The 10,973-nt window shown below is 38.1% G+C and overlaps 1 protein-coding gene across 7 annotated transcripts in view; it reads left to right on the forward strand.

Annotated features, from left to right (window-relative positions):
- Nucleotides 1-10,973, forward strand: part of EPC1 (enhancer of polycomb homolog 1) — a 67,483-nt gene that overhangs the window by 53,611 nt on the left and 2,899 nt on the right. For 2 of the 7 annotated variants that reach the window (XM_063324500.1, XM_063324495.1), the window contains 4 exons: nt 3,491-3,574; nt 9,992-10,110; nt 10,192-10,278; nt 10,911-10,973. The exon at nt 10,911-10,973 is cut by the window's right edge and continues 79 nt beyond it. In XM_063324500.1, the coding sequence (XP_063180570.1) occupies nt 3,491-3,574; nt 9,992-10,110; nt 10,192-10,278; nt 10,911-10,973 (353 nt within the window). Of the gene's footprint in view, nt 1-3,490; nt 3,575-9,991; nt 10,111-10,159; nt 10,279-10,910 lie in introns of all 7 variants that reach the window. The other 5 variants (XR_010069792.1, XM_063324496.1, XM_063324498.1 and 2 more) reach the window with 5 other exon arrangements.

Genomic DNA, 10,973 nt, shown 5'->3' on the forward strand with positions numbered 1-10,973 from the left:
ACTAATATAACCAGGTAGATTTTTACCAGTATAATTATTTATAATCTTGATTGGGATTTTTGCAACGCTGGAGGTGTATATGTGTTTGGTATGTGTGGTGTAATGATGATTGTCTGTTTAGGTGTAGGTGTTTGAAAGGGGCATACATCTAGTTCATCATGGTGTCTTTCTGTTTTCTAGTGTTTTTTCAGTTTCTTAAAGGATTCTTTAAAATACATTGTCTATACAGATTACAGGTGTATGTGCGTGTCTCATATGTACGAGTTTGACTTCTTCAAAGGGGGCTGCAGCTGCCCAGTTATGTTGTCTTAGTTTCTGTAGCAAATACTGTAAAGAACAGTAGGTATCTAACATCTGTACTGAAGGTTTTCTAATAGTCAATACTGCGGCATTTACAGTCCTGTCGAGCGTCCCTGTGCCTTTTTCTTAGGTGTCTTTAAGGCTGGGAGTTTGCTGTGGGTATGGATTTTTTAGGTTTGTTTCTTTTTGCCTTTTAGATTTTTGAAGTAGGCAGTAGGTCTTCAGAAAACACTTACTAATGCATCTTTATTTTTAAAAATCCCTTTATCCTTTTGCTGCCACTGTGAGTTGTGGTCAAACCATACTGCTTACCTTTAAGATGAAGCTCATCCTGATATTCTGTAGCGGCAGGCAGAGGTGATCATGTTGCTGTGTTTATTGTGCACCATCACATTGTAAGTTTTGTTTGTTCCCATATTAAAGAAGTTTAGAGAAGTCTTGAGCTTTTTCTGCCTTGAATGATCCAGACAACATGCTGCTGACATGGAAGAACTGCTGTGGAAAACCTTGCTTTTCAAGTCTGTTACATATAGCTGACACAGGCATGAAGTTCAGATGGTATCTCAGGTCTTCTGTTGATCAGAGGACATGGTATAAAAGTTGTGCTGTGACATACCATTCTCTGGCTACAGAAAGTATTGTTTTTCATCCTGAAGACTGGCAAGAGGTTTCCCCAAAAAGTCAGGGATTTTATAAACATTTTGAAGTGCCTTCGATCCTGAAGAAATGCAAGTTATTCTTGTCCTGGCTCTCAGAGTGCTCAGCGTAAAAGATCTGTCGAAGATGACGTTGTTGCATTGAGATTTTGTGTGTAAACTGAGAAGGGATGTCTTAAAAAAAAAAAAAAAAAAAAAAAAAAAAAAAAAAAAAAGGAAAACAAACAAAAAACCCAAACAAACCAAAAAGGAAAACAAACAAATGAAAAAAACACCCAACCCCTTACAAGTTATTTGAAAATGGGACTTGTACGGGACTTGTCATGTGCTGAAGGGATAGGCTTTGGCAGCAGGATCAAGTGGCCAAGAAAAGTAGCATCACCTTTGAAGGGGGTGGTTCCTTTTCATCTTACTGAAGAATTACAAAAAAACATCCTTTGTCTTCTTGCAAAAAGAGCTGATTCAAGGATCTCCAGGCATATGTTATACAGAACACCACTAAAAAGCAGGCAAGAGTGTAAAAGCATGATTCTTGCAGAGGAATAACTTGTTCCGTAGGGAAGCTATTCACAAATCGCTTCAGGAAAGGAGCCTGTATTACTGACAATCTCATCAAGTTTCTGAATCATAACCTTCAGAGATGGAGCTTGTGTCTTAAGTCTGGAGTGTACAGTAGGCATGAATATTCATCTAAAGTATTTGTGTCCCGGGAATTTAGATTAATTGGTTGATCTAGTTCTGTCAGGCAAATGGTAGTCTTCGAACTGCATTGCATTATAGGGAGACTGTGCTTTCTGCTGGAGACTTGCTATTATAAATATGTTACATTCGTATTTTTGGATGCTTGCATCTAGTAATCAAAAAGTTTGAGACTTTTGAAACTGCATAGCATGTAGAATTCTTTTGCAGTCTTGTATTCAGGACAGAGACCACAGATACCAGGCACTAGTGAAAGATTTGAGCACTGGTTTCCAGGTTCCGCAAGTAAGACCAGGCAACCGTCTGGCATTCTGTTCTTTTCTGCATTCTTCATCCAGAAGCCGGCTCACTTTGAAAAGAAAAGTGTACAAGCTGTCAAGACTAAAGAGGCTAGCAGTTAACTAGAGTCTAGTCACTAAATTTAGAATTCTTTCTTTAAGAAGCAGCTTCAGTGTTCTAGCAGAAGCCTTACTGAAAATTCTTCAAGAGTTGTGATGTTTGGGATTGTGGACCTTACTGTGTACAAAAAACTGCAGGCATCCGGAATATAGTTAAAAGAATCCAGAGTAGTTTACCTTGAATTTTCTTGTAAACTAGAGAATTAGATGATGCGCTGCAAGTTGTGCTTTGCTATTCAGTAAATTTTTCTGTGGGAATTCCATGGAAATAACACTTTTCCCAGTAAACCCAGATTAAAGGCATGTTTGCACACTTGGGGGTCTAGCAGGGTGGTTAGCTATGCTTCCGTTTCCCAAATGTGTTTAGCGTTTCCATCTCCAGATTTGTAGTGTTGGATCTATACTATTTTTTTCATGTTCTCATTAAGGATACCTGACACCTGTCTTCAGGCATCCCTTTCCTGGAAGGAAGTTGGAGGAAGCTCCTGAATCCTTGTGGCAGTTCCTCGAACCAGAGGAGAAGGATTTATCCTACCTTCTCATTGCTTTCATGCCATCTCTGGCTGTGTTTAGATCTTTTTATTTAACCCTTGTATCTGTAATAGTCTCAACACTGCTGTCTGTTTTACTTTTTTCCCTTTCCTAAATGCTTATTTTCACATTGCAGGATAAACTCAGTCATGAAAAATGACTGACATTTGTAATGACCATTTTCAGTTATCATTGGAACTTAACAGTCTTGGCCCATCTGCAGCTGAGATGTTGAGATCCTAGTTGAAGCGATGGCCTTGGAAGTAACAGATGTTTAGAGCCCACCCTAGACTTAGTTGAAGGAGGAAATCTTAAAAGGAAAAGCCTCTTTAATCTGGGAAACGTGACTGGGGAAGGGGGAGGAGTCAACATTTAATAAAACATCTGAGCGCTCCTGGAGACTTTGAGATTTTGTAGTTATACTAGATTTTCTCATTCAGCTTCAACCCAGTTGGAGTAATGCTTTGCTTCCAAGTGCTTGTGTAAACCCTTGCACTTTGTCTGAATCCCATGCAAGGACAATCACGTTTGTAACTGCAGAGTAAACTCTGTGTACCCCAACTGGCCTGTGACATTTCGGTGCAAACTCATATTAAGAATGTTGGTCAGTCAAATACAATTGCATAGCAAGCACTTCCAGCTTTCATTCAATGGCTAGTAAAAATCCTCGTTAATTATTTTCTGTCTGTTTTTCTTCCACTACCAAGTAGGGAGTGCATATGTAGATCTTGTATCTAGTTTGTAATTTCTAAGTCTAGAGTTCTGGTATTAGGAATTTCACACTTAAATTCTGTTGGGCTGAAATGTAAGGCTGTTGTAGTAATAATCAAAGGCATAATGATTCATGTTCTCATAGTGTCTAATAATGTCATGTTTAAGTAAAATCAATCTTGAACTTCTTTTCAGAAAGTGAAACATCTTTGGGCCTGGTGCATCAAATACTAAATCACACTGATGGCTCTAAGTCTCTCCAATCTTCCGAATTCACTGGTGAGAACTTGCTATACAGTAGAAAATCTTTAACCAGGCAATGTAAGCCAGATAACATCTGTCATAAGATAGAGATAAAAAATGTGATGTTCTGGATTACTTAGTATTGTGAATGATGTTTGCTTTGCATGCACTTCGGCATTAGTAACCACTAATTGTTCTCTTATACAGCAGGGATGTGATGCTCTCATGTATTTCCCTTAAGAAAACACTGTAACATGATGTATCATCTTTCCACACACTTCAGCAGTTCTGTAGCTTATAGATTTCTCAATTGGAAGTTTAGTTACATTATCTTTCTTGTGTTACCTGATCAAAACTGCTTTTTTAATGGCCATCACCTTGGCTGCAAGGGTCAGGGAATCCAGTACTCTGAATGGATTTTGAGAGGTTCTTTGAACTCCGTATAATCTTAATGCTTCGGTTTTCCTACTGAAATAACATTTCTGCTCATGAGAACAGACACTTAACTTGGTGTTATGAAGCAACTGTTTTTTTAATTTACTCTCCTTTAAATATCTAATTCTTCAGATATTTAGCAGGACTGAAGCATTTGCTGAAAGGTTTAATTAAGCTGTTTGCATCTCTCGCTATTCAATTTTTTAAAAATTTTTATTGAAGTACAGGTTGCCCAGAGAAGTTGTGGATGCCCCATCCCTGGAAGCGTTCAAGGCCAGGCTGGATGGGGCTTTGAGCAGCCTGGTCTAGTGGGAGGTGTCCCTGCCCATGGCAGGGGGGTTGGAACTAGATGATCTTTTAAGGTCCCTTCCAACCCGAACCATTCATGATTCTATGATTTAAAAAAATATGCTTGCCTGGATAGGTCATTGTGTTTACTCCACGTGTTGTGTTTACACTTACAGCTAGTGAGTGAGTCAACTCACAGTAGAAGCTGCAGCAGTAGTCGGGAGGGGAGGCTGCGGCTGTTCACCATACAAAGACCAATCTGTTTGTACAGATTCCACAGCCAGCCCCCCTCTTTGCTGGTTTCAGCCGCTGCTGGGAAGGACTTGCATTTTCAGAGAAGCTGCATGTAAGCTACAGCATTGTAAGGCCAGGACACACTAAACGTTGTGGTAAAACTAGTTAGAACTGTAAAAATAGTTTTATATTGCAGTATAAAACCACTGAGAACTGTGGACCTTTGGGAAATCCATTGACAGCATCCCTGCTACTCTGTGCTCCAGAAGACAACACCTTGAGTGTCAGCATTTGGTAGATGTATAAATAGAATCATCCAATTGAAAGATATTATTCAATTGGCTTAATTTGAGAAAAAAAATTGATATATAATTATCCCAAAGATTTCAGACATCTTGCTTAATAGTCATGTAAATGATTGTAGGAAAAGATATTCATAATGTAGTGTGTTGTTAAAAAATTGAGTTACTGCACAAGATTTGTGGCTGTTGTTAAGGAGATACTAAGCAGTCGTTTACCCTGTCAGTCTCAGCAATGTACAGTGTTTCTTTCCTTCTGTTCATAACTGCAAACTCCTGAAGCTTTTTCTTCCACTTACGATTCCTTTTTGCAGTCTGTAAGCCAGAAAACACTCCTCTTGCTTGCTGCCAAAGTCTAGCACTAATGCAGTTGCAGAATAGGTGTGTGCATTGTCCCAGGCTGTTAAATGAAGAGGATAACAGCATAACATGATATACTGACTGAAAATCCTGAAGGCTGCCCCAATTGAAATGTTAAACTTGATTCGGAATTCTACCAGAAACAATTCAGAAGCATACTGAGTTTTAATTGTTCCAATTCAAAACAGTATGCTGCAAACAAACAAGAAGCATTTATGTAGGCCTAGCCTCTCAGTAAAACTTGAGCTACCCATCTTCTGACAGCCATCTTGAGATGTGAATAACTCCAGGTGGGGTTATGCCTTAAAGGTTCCCAATACTTAAGGTTAGGAAAGGAGTTGGGTTAGGTTAACTTCAGGAGTGAGGTGACTTGCATAAATTACTGAAAGTGTCTTGGAAAGTGTGGAGAAGTTTTGGGGGAGGGTACAGTTGTTAGCAACAAAAGCCAGTTGAGGTATTTCGAAAGGATAATGTTCTTATTTATAGTGTATGGGTAGTGGTGGTTGAGATATTCCCACCTCCACCCCTCACTGCAGTCTGTGTAGCGAATGAAATGACGTTGTGTCACTGTCCAACTCGGTAAATTCTGCAGCATTAAATAGTCAGTACTGTGTGATAGAACCATGACCACTGCGGCCCTAGATGCTGTTTGAGAAGAGCCTGTAGACACTCTGCTCCTGTCTAGGGCTGCTGAAGCAAGAATCTGTTTTAAAATCTCATGTGTTGTCTTTACCCATTGAATGTTATGTTTTGTCTATTATTTTTTTTTTTTTTTAACTTGAAGCTGTTGTTCGGTTGTCTGTTGCTTACTAATTTGTTTAAAGCCTTGAAGGCCTCCAGTAATATCAGGAATATGTAACTTTGTGTAGCAATACTTCTCTGAGTTACCAGAAATGTGGCTGCTGATGTAAGTGTACAGAAAAGGTCTGCGCTGGCTTCTTGCCTGCTCTTTTTTTTCCAGGCCAGTAAAGACCAGCGTATGACACAAAAGAAAATTACATTAGTTTTTGCTACATCTACATTTACCATTTTTCTCTGACACAGATGAAAGATTTTCAGCTGTGCCCTTTTTCTTCCTTAGAATAAAAATGTGAAGAGGTAATAAAAGTTCTTAAAGAAAGTTCTTAGGGGCTCTGTAACTGTTTCTCTAGAGAAAGTGGTATTAACAAGGTACTAATTTTGGCATCTGTGCAATTGCATCTATGCTAGCTTTGCAGGCAAGAAAAAATACTCTCTGCAAGCCGTACAGTTAATCTATTAACTGCAGCTACATTTTTATGGTCTGCAATGCATTCTACTTGAATTGCTTTCTTAAAAAAAAGGTAGATAAACGTAGGCTAGCTCTTTGAGAAGTTTTGGGCTGTGCCTGCAGAGGCAGAGGCACAGCCAGCCAGTGACATCCGTGATCTTGCTGCTGAGCATGGGTGTGATTTCCCCTGTTCCAGTCTCCCCCAGTTCCAGTCACAGTTGTGTGCCACAGAAAGTGAATATGTAAAGTTAAAAAGGTGGAAGTACTTCCATGTAAAACGCATACAAATGTGTTTTGTGCGTGGGAATGATAGTGTTCAGAAGCAACTTCTATCTCGCAATCAATTGGCTTATTTTTTCAATTGAAGTGTAATATAGACTGTACTCTCAGAGCAGGAGGGGAAGAAACCTACTGACAGTGTTAGTGAGCAAAATACGTGGTGGCTTTTAACAGAAGAGGAATAAAGTATGCTATCCTCATTTGCAGGTCTTCAAAAGAAGCAAGGTTTACTTTTGGTTTGGGTAGTTCTCAGTAGTAGTAATGTTCCAATAAAACCTTCAATGTCGGGCTGCTGTGGCATGGAGAGGGAAGAGCTCGCTTACGTAATTCCAGTCTCTAACCTCATCTGGTCCCTGAGCATGTCTGGATATGCTGTGGGATGGAAAAGGAATATTGGTCAGATTATTTTAGGAGGCTGTAGCTTGCAGCAGTCCTTCCCGGACAGTGTTGTGTTTCTAAACTGGATGCAACTGATTAATTCAGAACCTCACAATAAATCTCTGATAGTGTTGTAAATATTTTGAAATGTCTAGTAGGCTTTTACCTTTAATAAGGGAAGCAGCAAAAATGTTGCTGAATGTTTTAACCTAGATCGAAAAACCTGAAATAAATTCTTGAGTGTATTTTTAGATATGACAGGTAAACAGCCATTTCCATTGCATTTTTGAGGCTGTATTTGAGCAGAAAAAAGAGAAGCAGTTTGAATATAGATGAGAGGTGTGGTCATAGTGGGGTTCTTCTGTCCCTTGCTTACTTTGACAGCTGTGTCACTTTTCATAATAGTGGGAAACTTAAAGCTGTAGGCGCCCCGGACTACTTAAAAAGAAATAGTCTGATGCACAGCTTCAAAAATAGAGTTCATCTAAGTGCTGCTTCCAAAAAGAAGGGGGAGCGCTTAAAAGACTGCCCTAAGTAATGGCTATCCTAAACAAACACAGCTTGTCTCAATACACTTTATTTACTATTTTTTCCGAAAGCAAACAATATTTTGAAGTTGGTTAAACCAACATAGGTGACTGTGCTTAAACCTAAAATATATTTAAGGCTTCAAAACTGTAACTATTGATAAAATCTTACTCAGATGGACAAAAGTGAGATGGTTATGACAGTGGAAATTTTAATCTTAATTGAGTCAAAGATGGTGGTATGAGATATCCTTTTTTGCCCATTTTCCTCTTTGTCAGTCAGAGTTGCCTTTATTTACATCGCTTAGGCAGCCTGTTCCTAAGCAATGCATTTACAGTGTCATACTGTAGAATAAAACACCTTAGTAATACATGAAACCCTCAGTATCATTGGCACTATGTTGGCTAAACCATACTGATTCTAAATTAAAAAACAAAACAAAACACAACATTTTTTTTTAAAAAAAACATTTAATGAATAAGTCACTACTAACTGATCAATATAAAAGAAATATCTATCGGTACCAGAACAGTACACCTATTTTTCTCTCTCTGCTGCTGCCACTCAGCCTGCTACATGCTGATCTTTGTGTGCTAAAGCTTTCTTGCTCTAACTTCTGTGTTTGGTGACAGTTTAAAAAAAAATAATCTAAAGGGCTTTTAGTTTATATGTAAAGTGGAATTAAAATTTAAATGGATAACTGGTGAATATTTGGTCTATAAATTCTAGTTTGTATTTTTTTAGTAAGGGCATATACCATATATAATGGTGTTACTACAAAGCTGTTCCCCTAGGAATAACTTTAAAACATTGAAGAAATGAATCAAGTTGAAGTGAGATTTAACTGTAAGAGCTCTGGGAAGTAATTTGTCACTTGGGGCAATATAAACCATCCCTACTTGCTGAAGAATGTTACTTAAAAAATTGAATGTAACACCTGAGCAAAATTTTATAACTTCAAGTGCTCAGATAGCAAAGTGCTAGTAATAATTGGTGCTATTTCCAGTATGAACAATGTTTTACAGCAAAAAAAAAAAATTGAAAAAAATCACAAATAGGCTGGAAAAATACCTCCTTAGCAGTGTTTGCTCTGTTTGTTTCCAAATACTAGTTCTTATTTTGGTTAGCCGTTTGTATTGACTTGTTATTCCAGTTTATACATAAGGTACGATCGCTTTTCAGAATCCGATTGTATCCAGAAGCAGGAGATGATTATAGTTTTGATAGAAGCAGATTTTCTTCAGGCAAACAAGCCTGAAGGAGTAGATTAACCAAAAAAAAAATAAAATCTAAAAATTGCAATTTGTGAATGAGATTCCAGTGTGGTGGTGATTTGTTGCCAAACAGTAGTGAACTTCCTCAAAAGCACGACTTCCACCGCATTTTAGAAGCATGAATACTGTTTACAGCACTTTTTTGGGAACATCTGTACAATCTGAAGATAAAATTGAAGGAAAAATCTGAAAGTTGTATCCAAGATTGAATTTTCAAGGGGACTCACATTCCAGCCTTGATTCAGTTTTTCACATTCCAGCCTTGATGCAGTTTTAACTGAAAACTGAGACTTCCTTTCATTTTGAAAATGTAAATTAAAAAAAAATTAAATCCTAACGTTCTGTGAAGTTAATCAGTGAACTAATGACTCCCCACCCCTGCACTGTTGTGCATCCCCTTGTGAATCTGTACTAAACAGCGCTGGGTTTTATCAAATGGCTAGCTGGATAAAATTCTACTTGGCTTGTGATGTGCTGACTACAGGGACACCTGTCAAAGATTTTAGAGAAGGATGTATTTCTATCAAATTCTGTATTGATGGAGTTGCTTGTACGTGTGTGGTTAAAAACAGCAAAAATACTATACTATGATAGCCTGTAAGCATGCCCAATTTAATGTTTTCAACTAAGCGTAAAGATTAATCTTAATTGTAGATACTCACTACCTTCAAAATGCTGTCTGTGAGGGCTGAAAGCATGTAGTTCCCAAGTTTCGTGTATAGACCGACTTTACTAATAATGCAGATACTGTGGTTTCACAGAGTGAAAACAGTGATGCTTCCTACCTGTAATTTCTTTTTAATCAGTTATTAGAGAGCTCTTGGTGGATTTGATTCTGGTTTTGTTCCCTCCTTCCCTCTCTTTTTGGTATTTTGAGCTAAATGCAGCAGAGCAATTAAAGCCTGTATACTAAAAAACAGCTTAAAAAGGGAAAGCTTAATTTGAACAAAACGTTCCAGGAGGATGATAGCCTTTTTGCTATAAATGTGCATTAAGGCTCTTAGGAACTTGCTGTGGTGTATTATTACAATCATTATTATTTTTTTTTAGGATTATAAAATAGATGTGTTTATATACACAACACCTACATATTTTGATATAGTATTTTCTCGTTTTATATTTTGTTCAGCATTTACAGCCGAACAATACCAGCAACATCAACAGCAACTGGCACTAATGCAGAAACAGCAGCTTGCACAAATTCATCAACAGCAAGCAAATAGTAATTCCTCTGCCAACACATCACAGGTGAGGGATTTGTCTGTGCTATGATTTATCCCTCATTGTTTCCCACCAGGGTTCATCTCTAATTGTCAACTGTTGCCATAGAACCTTGAAACTAACCAACAGGAAAGTGGCTTTCGCCTGAATCTACATCATAGCCATTCTGTAAAGTGTTTAGAAGGGACACTGCAGGTGAGTGTGGCAGGCATTGCCTCTGCTCCCTCTTAACAAAAAAAAGATGGGTCAGTCAATTAACGAAATTTTCAAAGCCTTAGAAATATGAATTGCAGAGATCTCCAGCCATGTCATTATCCTCTTGATAGTGGGGGACTTTTAGAGCACAATTTTTAGTTCATAACTAAAGCTAACTCCTAAATATGTCCTCCGTACAGCTGTGGAATTGTCTAATATTCATAAATGCGTAGCGGTTACAGTAGTGAAGGACATACAAAAAGGTTCAGAAGTTGTTGCCATCTGAGCCTCTGAGCCGGGTTTGGAATTTCATGAAAAAACAAGTTGACCTGTGAAACAACGTTGTTCCATAGAACTTTGCAAATAAATTTCTTTGTATTTTAAACAGTTGTGGAGATTTTCTTCTCCATTGTTACAATGGAGCTAAAAGTGCATGGAAAAAAAACCACAGTTCAGATTTCAACTGGTTGTACCAAATGCTGCCAGTTTGGTCTGAGAGAATGACTGGGCCACAGTTCTGATTTACATGTTTTTATTTTTGTTCTACTAGTTTGTGTGTAGCTTTAAAATGGGGAGAGTACTGACTTTTGGAAGCCTCAATCACATATATTTGCCACCATTGTTCTTTTTAGGGTTTTGTTTCCAAGACACTGGATTCTGTTAGCGCTCAATTTGCTGCTTCAGCTTTGGTTACA

The sequence above is a fragment of the Chroicocephalus ridibundus genome, chromosome 2, assembly GCF_963924245.1.
Source record: "Chroicocephalus ridibundus chromosome 2, bChrRid1.1, whole genome shotgun sequence".
Lineage (NCBI taxonomy): Eukaryota > Metazoa > Chordata > Aves > Charadriiformes > Laridae > Chroicocephalus > Chroicocephalus ridibundus.